The sequence below is a fragment of the Phacochoerus africanus genome, chromosome 4 (genome assembly GCF_016906955.1).
Source record: "Phacochoerus africanus isolate WHEZ1 chromosome 4, ROS_Pafr_v1, whole genome shotgun sequence".
NCBI classification, from domain to species: domain Eukaryota; kingdom Metazoa; phylum Chordata; class Mammalia; order Artiodactyla; family Suidae; genus Phacochoerus; species Phacochoerus africanus.
Genome location: NC_062547.1, coordinates 140,490,235 through 140,509,899, shown reverse-complemented (window position 1 = coordinate 140,509,899; position 19,665 = coordinate 140,490,235). Strand labels below are relative to the sequence as shown.

Below are 19,665 nucleotides of genomic sequence, written 5' to 3'. Positions count from 1 at the left end.
TTTGTGAGGGTGTTAAGTTTCAGGAATATGATGTGAATCCTATTTCCCAATTTCTTGACCTCAGTACAGGGTTTTCTAACACTGGCTAAAAGTAAAAACTCAAGATTTGGGAAGGCTGGTAAAATATTAAGCATTATCACCAAGAACAAGTGTGCTTCAGAGAAGGCTTTTTTTTTTTTTTTTTTCTCCTAGTTCCACCTGAAATTTGGAATATTGTAATAGTTTTTGGGGGGTGGTTGTATATTTGTTTTGGTTAGGCCCTTGAATTGTGGAAGATTGTAATAGTTTTTGGGGGGTGGTTGTATATTTGTTTTGGTTAGGCCCTTGACTTGTGGAAGTTCCTGGGCCTGGATTTGAACCTGAGCCACTGCAGCCAAAATACCAGGTGCTACCCTGCTGAGCCACATGAGAACTCCTGAAAACCAGGTATCCTAGTTTCAGGCTATTTTCTGCTCTAAGTAAAAAGTGCAACCAGAATTGGCTTACAGTACTGAAACGTGTCTAGTATTAAGACCTAAGGTATGATTTCAGTAGCTTAATAACATCAGGGACCCAGATTCTACATTTCTGCTTTTTCATCCAGAGCAAACTGCCTTGTCCTAAATTCTCTCATGTAGTTATAAATAAGGCATCCAGGAAGGACTTGACTAAGTTTTGAGAATTGTTCCTTAAGTTTCTTTTTTTAGAGCCGCATCCACGGCATATGGAGTTTCCCAGGCTAGGGGTCAAATTGGAGCTGTAGCCTTGTGGCCTATGCCAGAGCCACAGCAATGCCAGATCCAAGCCAAGCCATGTCTGTGACCTATACCACAGCTCACAGCAACTCCAGAGCCTTGACCCCCCTGAGGGAGGCCAGGGATCGAACCTGAAACCTCATGGTTACTAGTTTGTTAACCACTGAGCCACAAGAGGAACTGCTGAAGTTTATTTCTTTAAATTGTTTAAAAATTGAGATTGTTTACATAATTATGTTTCTGGAAAAGTGTTTAATATGAAAATACAAGGCCCAAGTTTTGAACCATATGAACACTTGGTAGGAACCTTGTGGGATGTGAAGGATTGTTAGGTGGCATGCTGGGTAAGATAACTAGCATCTCTGGTTGGCCCTTGTCCCCTGAGTGCCTCTAGGTATTTGCAGGGCACTCTCACAAAAACTACCTATAGGCTCTAACCCCTTGTTATCTTTTATTTCCCACTGTCCTCCAGCTACACTTCTACCTTGTTCAGATGATCTCGCCCCGCCCCCAGGTTTCTGCTGGACTCCTTTAAGTCCATGTCATTTCCTGTCTTTAGCCTACTGTTCTTTCACAGCACTTACTACCACCTAACTTAGTCTTTCTTCCCTCCCTGCTATGGTCTGAATTTTTACATTCTCCACCCCAGATCCTTGTGTTGAAATCCTACCTCTTAAGGTGATGGTAATGAGAGTGGTAGGTCACGGGGGTGGAGCCCTCGTGAATGATGGTCATGAAATCCCCGGTCCCCCTTCCACCACCTAATTAAGTCTGACCAAGAAGAGGGCCCTCATCTGGCCATGCTGGCAACCTGAACCTTCAGAACTGAAGAAACTTTGTTGGCTACCCAAGTCTTGTTTTGTTACAGCCGTCAGAATAGGGTAAGACACCCACCAAAATGTAAATCTCGAGAGGCCAGAAACTGCTTCACTGTCTTCTCTCAGCACTGGAACAATGCCTGCCACGTAGGCACTCAAAATTTGTCAACTCTCTCTCCCACTGACCCAAACTAGTAGTTTAGGTTCTCCATTTTAGAGATAAAGGTCTTATTTTTCAAATTTATGTATAAATTACTATCATCTGTCAAAAGCACTAGGGGTGGCAAACCAACCCCTTCAGAAACCAGAACTTAATTAGTAAAAGATAAAAATTCTTAGAAAAAGAATTCAAGGAAAAATTGACAGTAATATTTAGAAAACTAAAAATGTGGCCAGAAATATTCCTAGGCCAGCAAACAGAAAATAAGGGAACAGGATAAATCTGTAATCCTCTTAAACTTCCTAGATATAAAGTCCAACCATGTAGCTAGCTCTTGAAAAAATTCATCCACATGGAGTTTTTCAATTTTTTATTTCAAAGCTATTCCAAGAAAACTCTTTTAAGAACAGTATAATCAACACAAATATGCCACCTATGTTCTGTTAGCATTTTGCCACACTTGCACTCAGATGTGCTCTGTGTGTGTGTATATGATTTCTGAACATGACACTTCAAGCTTAATATTTCAGCACTTAGAGTATCCTCCTCAGTTACTAAAATTAAGACATTTAACTCTTGAACACTATCCTCTAATTTTCATCTAAGGTCAAATCAAAGATAACACTTGAGGGACTTCCCATTGTGGCTTGATGAGTTATAAACCCAGCTAGAATCCATGAGGATGCAAGTTTGATCCCTGGCCCCGCTCAGTGGGCTAAGGGGCTATGAGCTGTAGCATAGGTCACAGACGTGGCTTGGATCCTGCATTGGGGTGTAGGCTGACAGCTGCAGCTCAACTTTACCCCTAGTCTGGGAACTTCCCTATGTGGCATGTGTGGCCCTAAAAAGCAGGGGAAAAAAAGAGCACATGGCATTTAACTATCTCTTTACTAAGAGTGGTCGTTTGCCTTTTTGTCTTTTCATGAGGTTGGTATTTGTGAAGGATATAGGCCATTTGTTTTACAGAACAGCCCTGATTCCCTTGTATCCAGAGTCATATGCACATCATTGGTAGGAATTCCACATAGGTATTGTGTCTTTATCAATGCATCAGTTACCAGAGAGAACAGGATGTCAGTTCCATGCACCTGTAATAAGTAATCTGTGAGGCTTAATTTTAACATTCATATTAGAGCTTCCATAGCAATAAGGAGCTGTAAAGAGAAAAGCAAGTACATAAGATGCCCTGCTCAGTGAGTTAAGGGCGTGCCATTACTGAGAGCTGCAGTGTAGGAATGCTGGGATCCTATTGCTGTGGCTGTGCCATGGCCTGGGAACTTCCATATGCTGCAGGTGTGGCGATAAAAAGCAAAACAAAACAAAAAGGTTGGGAGTGAAAAGACAACCAAAAATTTGAAAATAAAGTGTGTTGAGCAAAAAAAAGTTCCTGTCATGGCTCAGTGGTTAACCAGTCCGACTAGGAACCATGAGGTTTAGGATTCGATCCCTGGCCTTGCTCTGGGTTAAGTAAGGATCCGGCGTTGCTGTGACCTGTGGTGTAAGTCGCAGGCAGGGCTCGGATCCCATGTTGCTATGGCTCTGGCGTAGGCTGGCAGCTGTAGCTCCGATTAGACCCCTAGCCTGGGAACCTCCATATGCTGCGGAAGCAGCTCTAGAAAAGACAAAGAATAAAAATAAAGTGTGTTAAGCAAAGATCCTTCACTATTTCAGATACCACTGTGACTTCACTGTCCAGTCCTAAGGCTGCTTTTGTAAGGGCTGTTCTCTTACTTTTGTATCCTCTATCAGGTAACCTACCCTATATCTGATCAGCATGAAATAATTTATCAATTACAGATAGAACCATTATTGAAATAGCCATTTCTTTCTTTTCTTTTTTGCTTTTTAGGGCCGCACTTGCAGCATATGGAGGTTCCCAGAATAAGGGTGTTCGAATCAGAGCTACAGCTGCTGGCCTACGCCACACCCACAGCAACGCCAGATCTGAGCCAAGTCTGTGACTGACACCAGAGCTCACAGCAATGCTTGATCCTTAACCCACTGGCCAGGGATTGAATCCACAACCTCATGGTTCCTAGATGGATTCATTTCTACTGCACCACAATGGGAACTCCAAAATAGCCATTTCAAAAACAGCTGAATATCAGCAATTTCATATGGTAAAACCTAATAAAATACACCATCATCAAACCCATCTCTGCTGCAGCAGGTCAGGAAACAAATTTATCTTCACACTAAAGAGAATACCGCAGCTGAACTAGCCATTAATAATTACAAGGTTCCACTCTGAATGAGATCACAGGAACCAGTAAAGTAAGATGTTCCCCCCTAAATTGTAAGCTCTTAGACAGTTTCTTGTAGACCCTGACCCAGAAGGTAGAGATTATAGGGGAATCCACGTGAGTGATTTCGGCGGGGGGGGGGGGGGGGTCCACAAGCCACTGATTATAAAATGCAATAATGCAAAACTTAAATTTTTCTGGGAAAACCAGAAGGAATCTGTGACCAAAAAGCTAAGAACCACCTATTTCCTAAAAGAGAAAATCAATCTACCTTACTAGTCTAACCACTTAAATTCAAGCCATACCCTCTGCCATCCCCAATCCTGCTTTTCTATTTTGTGTCAACCCTCTTCCATGAAGCCTTCCTCATTCAGCTCATACTGCCTACTTCACTCTAATTCTTATCTTTCAACTTTTAAATATTTGATTCAGCAACTTATTACAGCTTTTATTATATTTTCTCCCATCTTCTCTTGGATTATTTTGAAGCAAATTCCAGAAAACCCTAATTAACATCTAACTCTAACATCTCAATATGGACCTCTAGAAGGATTATTCTATAAAATATAACAATATCATGACATTTAAATAAGTCCTTGAAAGCATAAACTTGAATGTTCAAATCATCCCAATTGTTTCATAACTTTTTTCAAGTGTTAAAAGAGTGAAGAACCAATAAAGGCCAAACCCTATATTGTTTGCTTAAGTGTCCCTCTCTCTCTTTTTTTCTTTTTTGCTGCCCCACAGCACATGAAGTTTCAGGGCAGGGATCAGATCTAAGGCACAGTTGTAACCTATGCCACAGCTGCAGCAATGCGAGATCTTCAACAGCAAAAAACAAAAAACAAAAAAACCCAATACAAGCAAAACATGAGCATAAGACATACACTTTTTTCCCAAAAAAGACATACAGATAGCCAATTGGTACATGAAAAGTCCTAAATATCACTAATCATTAGAAAAATCAAAACCACAATGAGGTACCACCTCAAACCTATTAGAATGTCTTTTATCAAAAAGACAAGAAATAAGTGGTAACACAGATGTAGAGAAAAGGAAACCCCTGGGCACCATGACTGGGAATGTAAAATGCTGCAGCTACTACAGAAAAGAGTATGAAGGTTGCTCAAAAAATTAAATCCAAAAATTCCACTTCTGGATATTTATCCAAAGAAAACAAATATACAGATCTGAAAAGATTCGTGCACCCCCATGTTCACTGCCGCATTATTTACAGTAGCCAAGATATGGAAACAACCTAAGTATCCATTGATGATGAATGAATGGAGATGGAAGATGTGTATATGCACAATGGAATAATACTCAGCCATAAAAAAAAGAGTTCTTCCCATTTGTGATAATGCGGCTGGACCTTGAAAGCATCATACTAGTGAAGTAAGTCAGAAAAAGACAAATACTGGAGTTCCTGTTGTGGAGCAGGGGAAACAATCCAACTAGTATCCATGAGGATGGGGGTTCAATTCCTGGCCTCACTCAGCAGGTCGGGGATCTGGCATTGCCATGAGCTGTGGTGTAGGGTTGTAGACACGGCTCAGATCCCGAGTTTCTGTAGCTGTGGTATAGGCTGGCAGCTGTAGTTCCAATGAGACCCCTAATCTGGGAACCTCCTAACACTGTGGGTTCTGCCCTAAAAAGCAAAAAAAAAAAAAAAAAAGACAAATACTGTATGATCTCATTTATATTTGGAATCTAAAAAAACCAAGCTTATGTAAACAGAGCACAGATTGGCAGTGTGGTGGGAGTGACAGGAAGTGAGTGAAGCGGACGAAGGGGCTCAGAAAGTTACAAATTTCCAATTATAAAATAAATCAGTCTTGGGGGATATAATGTATAGGATGATGACTGTTGTTAATAATACTGTATGGGGAGTTCCCGTCGTGGCGCAGTGGTTAACGAATCCGACTAGGAACCATGAGGTTGCGGGTTCGGTCCCTGCCCTTGCTCAGTGGGTTAACGATCCGGCGTTGCCGTGAGCTGTGGTGTAGGTTGCAGACGCGGCTCGGATCCCGCGTGGCTGTGGCTCTGGTGTAGGCCGGTGGCTACAGCTCCGATTCAACCCCTAGCCTGGGAATCTCCATATGCTGCGGGAGCAGCCCAAGAAATAGCAAAAAGACAAAAAAAAATAATAATAATAATACTGTATTGCATATTTGAAAGCTGCTAAGGGTAAATCTTAAAGGTCCTCAACACAAGAAAAAAAATTATTTATGTATGATGATGGATTTTAACTAGACTTACTGTTATCATTTCACAATATAAACATATAGCAAATCATGTTGTACACCTGAAACTAACATGATGTTAGATGTCGATTAGAACTCAACAAGAAAACAAAAAGTTTACTGGGGCATTAAAAGTACCACAGAAAAGAAGAGAAAGACCACAGTGGTATTTGTTTATTTCCTTTTTTACTAATATAGTAAGGTGTTCCAGGCTTAATTTGTTCATTTCTGGCTCAATCCTATAAACAGGACTTCTTTTATATTGTTATCTATTTGTTCAATATTGCTATATCTTATTTCCCCTAAAAAAAAAAAAGACCATAAATTCAAGGACTGCACTACATCTAAAGAACGTTCAGGAGGTCTCACTGTGGCACAAGGGGATCAGCGGTGTCTCTACAGGGCCAGGATGCAGGTTAGATTCCCTGGCCCGGTGCCATGGGTTAAAGGGTCCAGTATTCCACAGTAACTGCAGTTCAGATCTGATCCCTGGACCAGGAACTCCACACACAACAGGGCAGGAAAAAAAAAAAAAAATTTCAGCACTCATCCCAGTGCAAGACAGAAAACTAGTACATAATAAATATTTATGGATTTGAACTAAAAGATTAGCATCTGTCTAGCTATTCTACAAGGATCTCTACTTAGTTAAAAAAGGCAGCAATGGAAACATTAAGAACTTACCTCCTCTCCAGGTGGTCCAAGGGCATGGCTCACTCTCATCCTGCTAATTATTTTTTCATGTTATAGGAAGACCTACTCTCTAGAACAAGGATTCTAAAAAAAGAAACAAAAATTTTTTTTCCTAGAACTGAAAGAATGAGAAAAAGAGTTCTCTATGTGCATTATTTTCTTAAAAGATGGAAATCATTATAGGGTAAAGTGTTTAATATCTGCTTAATTTAACAAGGCTACAGATTAATGTAAATATTTTTCGTCATCTAGAGAGGAAACTGCAGTCATTAGTTGCAGTCCCCATTCTACATGTCCAGGGGGAGGAAATAGCTTACACTGGCTCCTTTCAAGTCACTTTCACACATGTGTACTCCAGAGTCAAGCATCTGTGCCTTATATCAATTTACACAAATCTTTTCTTTGGGGGGGGCACACCCACAGCATTGGAATTTCCTGTGTGAGGGATCAAACCCATGCCACGGCAGTGACTGGACCTACAGCTGTGGCAACACCAGATCCTTAATCCACTGAACCACCAGGAAACTCCTACACAAATCTTAAATGATTTGCGGTTATATATTGTACTATATGGATTCAGTATTCTTGACTTTTACTTACTATAAGATCGGTTTATTTACTTAAAGATGGAATCTACGGAACTGCATTCCTCAAATTTATTATGCTTAGTACAACCATGAACTGAGGGCAGACTACAAGACATTTCCTTTATTGATCTCTACTTCATGAATTGGTAAGCATTTTAGAGACAGTCTGATTCAGAGATTTCTTCAAACTACTCTTTATTTTTCTAGGCACAGGAATATCTTTTTTCGTTTTAAACAAAATCATATATGTAACTCTTTGATGATGGGTGGGGCAAGGAAAACAGGCACAATTACTAAGATACCTATGAAAAAGTCATTCATTCTATTAGTATAGTTAGGGTTATAAATACCCAATATTTCAAACTCCAACTATGAAAAGTTCTGAATTTCTAACAATTATTAACACACCAGCCACAAAAGCAGGGGGAAATATCCCAGACCTATTTTACTGGCTCCCTTTTTCTACTAGGAGGAAAAAAAAAAAAAATCCCTAGGAATTGTGCTTTGTATTTGTTCTTCCTTTAGTCTCTCAAACTTACTCTCTGCTGAAGTGAGGTCCTTACAGGTCCTCAATAGATGAGTACAGAAAACAGTGGAAGAGAAAAGAACAAATTAGGAGAAACTAAAAAGAGAACTAAAATTCACTGCTGACACACTCCTATAAATGGTACTAGGAACTTCACACAAATTATTCATTCCAACAATCGTCCCAGAAAATAGACAGGATCCCCATTTTACAGATAAGAAAACTGAGATTTTGCAAGATTTAAGAAATGACTTGCTCGAGGTAAGAAGGGGAGTCAAGGCTCAACCCTAAGACTTCCTAGGTCCAGACTTTTTTTCTTTAACAACTTCACTGACTTAATGTTACTTAATGTTAGAGCTGGGGGGAAAGTTCTGAATTGATCAAGAATAAATCCTTCATCCTACAGAGGACAACCTATGCCTAGAAAGATTATAAATTCTGCATTTTTCAAAAAATCTTTATTACCCTTATATCATCGGAGGTTCTCCCTGGACACTGAATGGTCATGGTCTCATTTTAAAAGGCTCATCTTTGCCAAAGGAAACAGCATCCCTATTCTACTTCCTCTCAAATCTCTTCTGCTACAGACCCATGCCAGCCTCTGCCTCTAACACACTGATTTCCAACTCTAAGTACAGAGATGATAAATTTGCAGCAACTGGGCAACTAAGCTTTTAGAACTACAGTTAAACTGCCCGGTTTGAGAATATTCTAAGAAACAAGTTGCATATCTTGGTAATCACCAAGTTTCAAGGATTCAAAGATTAACAAACAGCAATTCTATGTGGGATGGTATGCTTACTTCAGCATGAATCACAAAGAAAAGCAAGCCTGTGAGTTAGTCTGAAAAGACTGTAAAGCCACCACATATGGACCTGAAGCAACACTATAAACATAAACATAAAAATGAGCAGGAAAAGAAAATCAAGGCAATTTAGTATAAGCAGTAGGAACTGGAGCAAAGGGAATGAGGTCGGGAAAAGTGAGGGACATGGTAGACACCCAGTCAGTCAGTAAGCAGTATTTACAACTATTTAAGAAAGTCCGTTAATAAGCACAGTGAATGGAACACAGTAGAAGTACAATAAATATTATATAATGAGTGACTATATGCTGAAAATTACAAAATGGAACCTAAAGAAGAGATTCCACCGTTGGAATTCATTTGCTGGGGAGAGAAGACTTGCCCTGTAGCAAGTCCATGTCCTCACCCTAAGGAAACATAGATAAGAGGGTCTCCGGGCAAGTTCCTGTCACCTCTCTGCTTCAAATACCCAATCTATGAAATGGGGGTAAAAGCCTCATCTCCAAGGTGTGGACAAAACTGAGTTAACAGGGGGGGAAAGGATTCAAAGCTCACACAAATAAATGCAACTGCCTGCCTGACATCACCACTGCCATGTATCAAAAGCAAACGCAAATTTAAGAAGCGCAAGATGAAATCTTCAATCATCTCCCACAACCTGCTCCTTATCCTAACCCTCTCAGTAAAAGTAATCGTTTCAGTCTTCTGAGAATCCTTCTTTTTTTTTTTCTTTTTCAGCCACCCCCCAAGACATATGGCAGTTTCCAGGCTAGGGATCCAAATCAAGCTGGAGCTACAGCCTACACTGCAGTAACTGCCAGACCCTTAAGCCACTATGCTGGGCTGGAATCCAACTGGTGCCTCCACAGAGACAAGGCAGATCATTAACCCACTGAACCACAGCGGGAACTCCCAGGGGGAGTCATTCGTGCTCTTCCTCCTCATCCAACCCATCATCCATCCAGTCCTACCCATCACCCTACCTATCACCCTAGTCTAAGCTACCTCTCACATAAATCACTGACCTCACTCCAGCACACTAGCTCTTGTAGGTTCCTCACAGTTCCTTCCTTCTTCTTCTTATTTTTTGTTTTTCTTTTTTTGGATTTTTTTTTTTTTTTTTTTTTTTTTTTTGCTTTTTAGGGCCGCACCCGCGGCATATGGAGGTTCCCAGGCTAGGGGTCCAATTGGAGCTGCAGCTGCTGGCCTACACCACAGCTCACGGCAACGCCGAATTCTTAACCCACTGAGCGAAGCCAGGGACTGAACCCGAGTCCTCACAGGTACTAGCCTGGTGCGTAACCCGCTGAGTCACCATAGGAACGCCTGTGCCATTATTTTATTACACAAAAGTATAAAATCACAAATGGCTACAAACCCAACCAAACTGAAAATTCCACGAAGACAGGCACTGTTACCTGTTTGGTTCTGCTCAATCTTCTCAAGAAAACCCGGCCTGGAACAGTTCGGACCCAAATATTTGAATGACTGCAGCTGAGGTGAAGAGACATAAAGTAGCCAACTACAACGCCTAACTCCAAAAGACAGCTGCCCATTTTGCTTCAATACTCTCCCCCCTTCCACTCTCAGGAGCTCAGACGAAACCATACGTGGCATCAGATACTTCAGGTCTCCAAACTCAGTCAGTCTCTGCTTTCTTCCCCCTCGTAAAGTTCCAGGTCCAAAGTGAACCTCTCTTAGCACTAAAGCGGGAAGGCGGGACCTGCGTGGCTCTTTTGTCCCCGAGGGTGTCGGGGTCCCAGACTACCCGGGAGAAGTTTCCCAATTCGGATACCCTGGCGGAGAGCTTGAACACTAGTCCGTGCAGCCGTGATGCACGCAGGCCCGAGCGCTCCGTCTGCTAAGAAGCAGCAAAGCGCGAGGCGCCTCTTTGAGGCTTCTCAGAAGCAGTTCAAACCACGCGTCCCGGCTCGAGTGGAGGCGCGTCGTGGAACCTCAGAGGTCCATTCCATTCAAGAAAGTGGGACGGAAAAGATGACCCAAGCGCCTCTCCCTTTAAGAAACACCCTCCGTTCGAGCCTAGCTGGGCTGACTAAATGCTCGCGAGAGCCACCTGCTTCCGCCCGCTTCCTGCTCTCCGCGAGCCGGACCGGAAGAAAGGCGGTGCTTCCCCGCCCCCGGCTTCTACCTCACAAGGCAGCGCGGCCCCAGCTGCGGCCAATCGGCGGGCTCATTGTAGGCCACCTCTCGGAGAACCAATGGAAAGTCGCGGCGCGCGCAGAGCTTCTCCTCTTCATCACCGGCCCCCTCCCTTCCGCCCGCCGACTTCCACTCAGCCCCTGGCGGAGGAAGTGATGTCACAGGCCCCATGTGAGCGGATTGCAACACATGCAGCTGCCTGGAGAGAGGGAGCCGGTGTCCTACGTCAGAGCCGCCGCCGCGGAGCCGCCGCCGGGGAGGAGCAGCAGCTGCCGCCCAGGACTGGGCCCTTAGGTAAGCCAGGGGGAGGGAAAGGCCAGCGACGACCGCGCCGGGCCGCGCGAGGCGGGAAGAGGAGGGACTCTCGGGGTGGCAAGGAAGGGGGCCGCTCTGCCCCAGCGGCGGCGCTAACTCTGTGGTCTTGGTGTCTCCGGGCCCCGCCGGGCCGCTCTAGGGAGGAGGAGGCGAGAAGATGGCGGACGACCCCAGTGCTGCCGACAGGAACGTGGAGATCTGGAAGATCAAAAAGCTCATTAAGAGCTTGGAGGCGGCCCGCGGGTGAGCGCCGCGTCCGAGCCCCCCCGTACCCTCTTGGTTCCTGGACCCCTCAGGATGGCCGCCCCCGCGCCGCATGGCCGGATGAGGAGAACCAGGCACTAGCCAACTCCCGCCTTCTGGACCTCCGGGTAGTAACCACCGTCCCAGGGGCGAGGGTCTACGCGGTTGGCCCGAGAAGGGGTACATCCCCCTGTTAGGGCTTAAGGGGCCCGGCTCCCGGGGCTTAGACCACTCAACCCCCTCGTGATAGGCCCCTGCTACTTTTGTACCCCTCCCAGGCACTTGAATCCAGGTCCTCCCTCCTTGAGTTCCAGGTGCTGCCACCCGACACGGGTGCTCTTGGAGGGAAGGGCCTGGCCTTCCTTCTGAACTTCCTTCCCTGATTTTCTCTCTTCACATTCTTTAGCCAAGTCTCATAAAAATGGCCTCCCCCTCCTGGGCTTCTCAGAACCGGGTGGGTGAAGTTTGGATGGGGTGGGAAGGAGGGGTGGTCAGGGACACCTTTATCTGACTTTCTCTGATTTCTCTGGGTCTCACTACTCTCTCAAGATGACTTCCTCCAAGTCCTCTAATTACCCCAGAGCTTCCTGCGTTTAGCTGTTACAGGACCCACCTATAAACTGAAAATGCCTATGTGTGCGGGGTGGGGTGTTAGGGAATGTTTGGTTTAGATTTGTTCTCTTATTACTTGGTTGACAGGTGTGTGTCTGTATATTCAGGAGAAATCCGAATTATGGGGCCGTCGATGAACTGTAACGACAGGGTCCCTTTTGGCCTCTCTCTGGAACTCTTGGGGGTCGAGGTGCCTGATGGATTAATGCATGTTGAAATTCAGAGCTAAATTAGATTGTCTTTGAGTTCTCTTGTAAATTTCTATGAGAAACTGTTTAGTGTGTCCATTGTGTAAAGAGTAGACTAAATTAAAACAGACTTTATGTGCTTTTAAAATTTAAAAAATTACTCTCTAGGAGAAGGTGTGTAAGAGGTATTCCTGGTTTTTTCGTCTAATTAGTTCATTTTGTTCCTTTCCCAGTCTTAGAAACTTCTTACTTACAGGAAGTGGCAGGAAAAAAAAAAGTTTTTGGAACATTGCATATTTGTATGTCTGAGCATTCTTAGAATAGCAGAGTGGCTTGTCCCAGGCCATTTTGAAAGTTGTTTTCAGTACAGGAATTGGACATTCTGGTTTCCACCCCAGATTTGTCCTTGATTGGTAGATTTGCAATGAGAAGATTAATCAACTGCATAGTTGTTAGTACTTTATGATGTAAGCTATGCTTAGTTCCATCGAAGGCCTAGGGCTAAGAGACTGTTTTGCTATTGTGTTTTATTCTTGATAATTAGTGACAGTTCTGCTTGGGATGAAACTTCTGAAAGTTTAGTCCTCTTCAGTTATTGGGGCTTTCATTGACTTTGTCTCATATGAATTGCAGGTAGCAGCTTACTTTTCATTTCATAGGTTTTTACTTTAAATGTAGTAGAATATTCAGACCTAGTTAATAATCTCTCTGTACTTGAACACAGTTGATTCTGATGATTCTGTGCCACATGGTAGAATGAATAATTCCCCAAGTGTGAGAATCCTGTACAGGAGGGGTAATGTAGGTCATGACCCATTATGTTTGCACTACCAGGAAACAGCCAGCTTCTTTTGTTCCACTAGGATATTCTCTTGTGTTGCTCGAACCCTTCAATTGAGTGTAGCTTTTTTAGATTGTTGTTGTTGCTGTTGTTTAAAGTTGGATGTGACCTTTAGATTCTTGTTTAATTTGAAGACAGGTTCATGCATTAGAATTTGAATACATTATATCTCAAGTTTAAAATATGGATTCAGACTATAATTTGCTTATTGTCTGAGTGAAGTGACATTGAAGATAACACTGCTTCATAAATAACACCATTGCTTTCTACTGCTTGGTGAAGGAAGCTCATTCTTAAATTTGTTAGCCATGTTACCTAGCCACTTGAAACTTTTCAGCTCCTCTTTAAAGCTTTTTTAAAGGCTTAGTTCTTTGATTAGCAAAGTTCAGTAAAGTTTAAAGCATGCTAAATATGAGGTTCTTATGTACAGCTTTTTTTCCAGGTGATAGTTTGAACATTTTAGACAAGATTAAGCTATCTAAACAGTGTGGTGAATAATCATGTCCTACTTTGCCTACTTGCTTTTATTCAGGATTTGGTTGCATCTTGATCCCAGGAAAATTTAAAATTTTGGTCATCTCTGGGTTGCTAAGGGAGTCACAAGTTTATTCTGTTTGAGAAATTTTTTTTTTTCTGAGAATAGCAAAATTGTATTTGTCTAAGACTCATTAAGGTTATCATAGTGTATAAGGAGAATGTTTTCCCTTCTTTACCTAATGCTAAAATACTTTTAGGAGAAATGTGATGGACTTTAAGCACAAACTGGATGGCAAAATGAATCTGTGCTGGTATTTTAGGGTCAAGTTGTGGGTTTCAGCAGAAAACAGGTTTTGTTCAAGCTTATTACCACTTAGTGAAACTTAGTAGTAAATTTGTAGAATTGTTTTGGAAATGAAGGTTTCTCTACCCACCCCACCCCCCTGCCCAATAATTTTGGCATAAAACACTAGCTTTTAATTTAATGCTGGGATAAAAGTAATTTTGAAGTTGAGATAATAGGCATGTATCTCTTGATATATGGCCCCAATATAATGTAGCTTTAAAGTGGAACCACTTGCAAAATGGATTAGCCGATTAAGTACATCTGAACAGAGTAAAGTTTCTAAGCACAGTTATTTATTGAGGGATGTAGTATTTTTTAAATATTGTGTTGTTTTTTTGTTTGTTTGTTTTTTGCCTTTTTCTAGGGCCACTCCCGAGGCATATGGAGGCTCCCAGGCTAGGGGTCAATCGGAGCTGTAGCTGCTGGCCTATGCCAGAGCCACAGCAATGTGGGATCTGAGCCACATCTGCAGTCTACCCTACAGCTCACGGCAACACCGGATCCTTAACCCACTGAGCAAGGCCAGGGATCGAACCCGCAACCTCATGGTTCCTAGTCGGATTCGTTAACCACTTCGCCACGACTGGAACTCCTAGATGTTGTTAAGCAATGCATTATTTAATCCTCATAAGAGGTATTGCCATCATTTGGTGCAAAAGGCAAACTAAGACCAAGAGGTTAAATAGCTGACTCTCTGAAATGTTTCAGAGCTGGAATGTTGCAAAGCCCAGGATTTGAGCACTGTACCATAGTGTACAATGTATATATTTGGAGGGAGGGAGTTGTTTGTTTTTTATGGCTGCACCCACAGCATATGGAAGTTCCTAGGCCAGGGCTTGAAGCTGAGCTACAGCTGTGACCTGTGCCACAGCTGTGGCAACGCTGAATCTTTTAACCCACTGTGCTGGGCTGGGGGTCAAACCTGTGCCTCTGCAGTGATCTGCGGCACTACTGTCAGATTATTAACCTGCTGCACCATGGTATATACAAGACTGGACTTACTCAAATTGTAATCTGAGCTGTAACAGGCCGTTTTATGTTATCATGTCTATGGAAGACCACTTTTAGGAGCCAAAATGACTAAAACGGGGAACTTGCCAGGCATCTTTTTGTTTCCATATCACGCTTAATTTCTTGAGTTAAAAGGAGTGTCACACATATGACTTGAAATTAAGTTGGGTGGAACATACATATTTAGCTTTATGTAAGCCTGGAGGAATGTTAATTTCTGTATATGCTAATAAAATAACCAGCCAGTTCTTTTGCTGTATATAGGTTCCACTTAAAATTAGTGGTAGTTCTGGGTATTTTCTCCACAGTTGGCTTAATGAGGACAAATGTGTACATAAGCCAAAACTGGAACTAGGGCCATGTGAATGGAAACCATGGTTGTGGGTATTTTAATTAAGAAACTAAATCAGGGAGTTCCCGTCATGGCTCAGGGGAAACGAATCTCACTAGTATCCGTGAGAATATGGGTTCGATCCCTGGCTTCATTCAGTGGGTTAAGGATCCGACATTGCTGTGAGCTGTGGTGTAGGTCAAACACACAGCTGAGATCCTGCATGGCTGTGGCTGTGGTGTAGGCCGGCAGCTGTTGCTTTGATTCGACCCCTAGCCTGGGAGCTTCCATGTGCTGCGGGTGTGGCCCTTAAAAGCAAAAGAAAAGAAAAGAAACTAAAGCAGGTAAACACATGTAGGAGAAAAGTAAATGGGAAATATAGGGTTTTGTCCTAATGTTTTTCTGCTCCAACAAGAGGTAGCCCCAGAAATAATGTTGGAAGCTTTATAGTTTTCAGATAATAAAATCATAACTAGTGCCTTCTATAACCAAGGACAGTAGTGAATGTGACCAAGGAGCAGACACGGTTAATTTGGTCTAAATTGTGTCTGTGGGTATTAGAATATATTTTCACTTATCTTCAGAGAAGCTTGTATGTTCATATATAATGAGGGCTCAGACAGATAACCTGTGTTTGAAAACCAGTATAGTTTGTGAGCTTCTTTTGAGTTTTCTATGGTCTTTGGGCTGGTTTGTTGGAGTTCCTGTCATGGCTCAACGGTAAGAAATCCAACAGTATCCACCAGGTCAAGGGTTTAATCCCTGGCCTCTTTCAGTAGCTTAAGGATCTGGCGTTGCATGAGCTATGGTGTAGGTCACAGACACAGCTTGGATCTGGTGTGGCTGTGGCTGTGGTGTAGGCCGGAAGCTACAGCTCCGGTTAGACCTGTAGCTTGGAACTTCCATATGCTTTGGGTGCATATAGAATAAAAAAGACCAAAAAAAAAAGCTTTTGTTAAATATAACTTGTAGATGTACTGACAGAAGGGAATAAAAAATTACCTGGTCATATATGATTGTCTTTCCTTCTCCCAAATACGATGTGGGGGGGGGGGACTATTTTTTCTTCTCTACTTTGAGTAGTTCTGATACTAAATATGTGGTGTTTTTTCCCACACCAAGCACCAGGCAGTTCTCCAGTTGTCACTGGCCACCAAGTGTCCTACAGTTTAATTCAATTCTGATACTACCCAGAGTTGGCATCAGATCTCACAAAGTAAAGAGCTCAGTCCCACAAGACTACCCCCACATGAAATGCCAGTGCAAGTCTGGGCCTCGCCTACTTCCCAGACAGGTTATAAGTTGGGGGTTCCTATGACTCCCTCCTCGGGTTCAGTAATTTGTTAGAGTGGCCCCAAGAACTTAGGGAAGCTATGTTAACTGGTTTATTATAAAGGATACAGATGAACAAGCAGATAAAGTGATACATGGAGCAAGGTCCAGAAGAGGCCAAGTGCAGAAGCTTCTGTCCCTGTGGAACTGAGGTATGCCACCTGGGTTTACCAATGCAGAAGCTCATTAAATCTTGTTCAGGAGTTTCTATAGAGTGTCATCTACAACTTCCCCTTCCTTTAGGTCTGTGGATGGAGCTATAAGTTCAGCTCCCAAAATGGCTTGGTCTTTCTCATGATCAGTCCCATCCTAAGTCACTTCATTGGCATAAACTCAGGTTTGTGCCTAGGGACTCTATGAATAACAAAACACTCATTTTCAGGAAATTCTAAGGATTTTTAAATATTAAGGGCAAATAATATTGACAGATTGTGATTTGAATAAATTAAAGTGTGTAGAATATGTTTGGGTACCTTCCCCAAGTGAAAATTGTTGATTAGTAGAATATGACACTTGGAATGTTCTCAGAGTGATGAATTTCAAGTATTTTATTTTTACTTTAGTTTTCCACATCCTTAAAGAGCTTGCTATAACTAAATTCGTCCTTTGTAGTTTTTTATACTGATACCAGAACATTTGGGCTCTTAAAGAGGGCTTTTTTTCTTCTGGCTTTCCCTACCTCTCTTGTCTGCTTAGACAAATAAAAGACCCTAATAGAGAAAAGTCAAGAGTTAGAATATTTTTAATTTCTTGGAAAGAGATGAGTATAGAACAAATAACTACAGAGGTCTTGTTCTTTTCACTAAGGGGTCAGAATACAGATGCCACCAACAGGTCTGAGCCATGAGAAGAGAGAAAAGAGGTAATAAAGGGAAGAGGGAGATAGAAGAGTCTATTTGAGAGGGTGTGGTACTGTTGATCCATCCACTCCAAGTGTCATAGGCTGCCTGCCTCAACTCAAAACTAGTCTTAACAGCTGTTGTATTCTGGCATGGTGTTCTCTGCACTGTGAACCTAATGAACAATTATTCCCTTTGAATTTCAACTCCTGACAGACTTCTCATTGTAATAGCAGATCCATTTATCCTTCCAGGAAAGGAAGGCTTGCTCTGGACACATTCCTAGATAAGCAAGAGTACCTGGTTAGAATACCATTTAAGGTCAGATACATTGTAGGTCCCCAGTCTTGTCTTGCTTCCCACCTCATGACCCACCTTGTTGGACCCTTTCATCAGAGGGCCCTTTTCCTTTGAGCTTGGGGTTGGGGGTGTACTCAGTGTGGCCCCAAGTGCTTGGGACATGTTCGGTTGTCAGAAAACTTGAAATGTCAGTTTTGTATCAGGGCTAAAAGGCTTTAGATCCTCTTTAAAGAGTCAAGTAAATTTGCCTCTTTTTCCTAGACCTACTGCTGGAACTGTCCATCTGAGTACTTGGGCAGCAGAAATTTCTTCTGAGTCCAGCCTGTTCTCCAGGGATCTCAGAATAGAACCTTCTAGGATAGATTCTGTAGGTGTTGCTTAATTCTTTAGCCTACTATTTTAGTAAGGGGGAGAAAAGATGGGGGGGGTTGAGGTTCTTTGCAGCAGGTTGGAAATTATGGGGTTTCTCATTGGGCCAGCTGTCCTCAGCATGATTAATTTCCCTCTGATAAGAGCTTTCTCTTACGCCACTGGACACACTTGGAACCCTTGCCTACTGTCTATTAGGAATGAAAACTTCCCTTTTTTCCCCCTCTTTCTAACAGATGTCTTTTTCTTTGAATCTGAGTGAATCAAGATAAAGAATGATGGAGTTCCCGTTGTGGCTCAGCAACTATGACTAGCATCCATGAGGATGAAGGTTCAATCCCTGGCCTTGCTCAGTGGGTCAGGGATCCGGCGTTGCTGTGAACTGTGGTGTAGGTTGCAGACGCGGCTCAGATCAGCAGTGTTGTTGTGGTTGTGGTGTAGGCCGGAGGCTATAGCTCCGATTAGATCCCTAGCCTGGGAACCTCCATATGCCATGGATGCAGCCCTAAAAAGACCAAAAAAAAAAGACAAAGAATGATCGCTTTTTTTCTTACTTCTTCCAAAACATAATTGAGTTTGATTAAGAGCTATAATTTCATTATTCTTCTGTGGATACAAAGACGAAAACAGACTTCTTTTTATGTTGATAAATCGATCAAGCTCTGTGCTTTATTCCAATCCTTTCTCTTTTAACGACTCAATTTTTTTTTTCTTTCTGATAAGATTTTAATTTTTTCTATTATGGTTGATTTACAGTGTTTTGTCAATTTCTGCTGCACAGCAAAGGAAGCCAGACACACACACAAACACACACACACATTTTTTTCTCACATTATCCTCCATCATCTTCCATCATAAGTAACTAGACAGTTCCCTGTGCTATATCATCTACTTTAATTTGTATGTAATAGGTGTCTTTTAAGTATTTACGTGTTCGCTTGGCCCTTTTTTTTTAACCTTCAGGTTGTTTTAAAACTTTTTTAACACCAGTTTTTAGACATGTAGCTTTCATCCAGTGTATATTTTGTCTTTACACTTGTCATCGTCTTTCCTCCCAGTTCAGAGGACTGGGAGTGTTCAGATGCCTGACAGCAACTTTTTCTCATGCAGACAATTTGGGGTTACTGGGCCTACATACTCTTCTGTTTTCACATTTTCGTTCTATCCTTTAAGGTCTCCTTTAGAAGAATGATCCTAGTCCAGACAAAGATTGTCTTTTTCCTGCCATGTCTGACCTTCTAAAGTAGACTTTTCCCCAGACTCAAATCTAAGTATATGGAAAACGAGCCCACAAGTGTATTTTTACTATTAACAAGCTTCATCAAACATCTGCTGTAGGTTGGACACTTAAACATTTAGGGGAGCAATGTATGATGCCATGAGAACACAGTCTGTCTGGCACACAATCTTGATAACAAGAACCATTTCCAGCCCCATGTTAATAAGTACTGAATAATACAGTACACAGTGGAGGGGATGTAATGTAAGCATA

General features: G+C 42.4%; 1 protein-coding gene and 1 long non-coding RNA gene across 3 annotated transcripts in view; one reads left to right on the top strand and one right to left on the bottom strand.

Annotated features, from left to right (window-relative positions):
- Positions 1-6,350: 6,350 nt before the first annotated feature.
- On the bottom strand, positions 6,351-11,055 carry LOC125126392 (uncharacterized). Its single transcript, XR_007134620.1, has 2 exons — positions 10,228-11,055; positions 6,351-6,975 (listed from the first exon to the last, which is right to left on the bottom strand). It is a non-coding gene; the product is annotated as an uncharacterized LOC125126392 (long non-coding RNA).
- Positions 11,056-11,120: 65 nt separating this feature from the next.
- The window catches only part of ETF1 (eukaryotic translation termination factor 1), a 32,177-nt gene continuing 23,632 nt past the window's right edge, over positions 11,121-19,665 (top strand). The window contains exons 1-2 of one of the 2 annotated variants that reach the window (XM_047778737.1): positions 11,121-11,263; positions 11,424-11,527. In XM_047778737.1, coding sequence (XP_047634693.1) covers positions 11,442-11,527 — 86 coding nt within the window. In that variant the 5' untranslated portion in view covers positions 11,121-11,263; positions 11,424-11,441. Of the gene's footprint in view, positions 11,264-11,423; positions 11,528-11,552; positions 11,656-19,665 lie in introns of those variants that run through there. The other variant, XM_047778738.1, reaches the window with a different exon arrangement.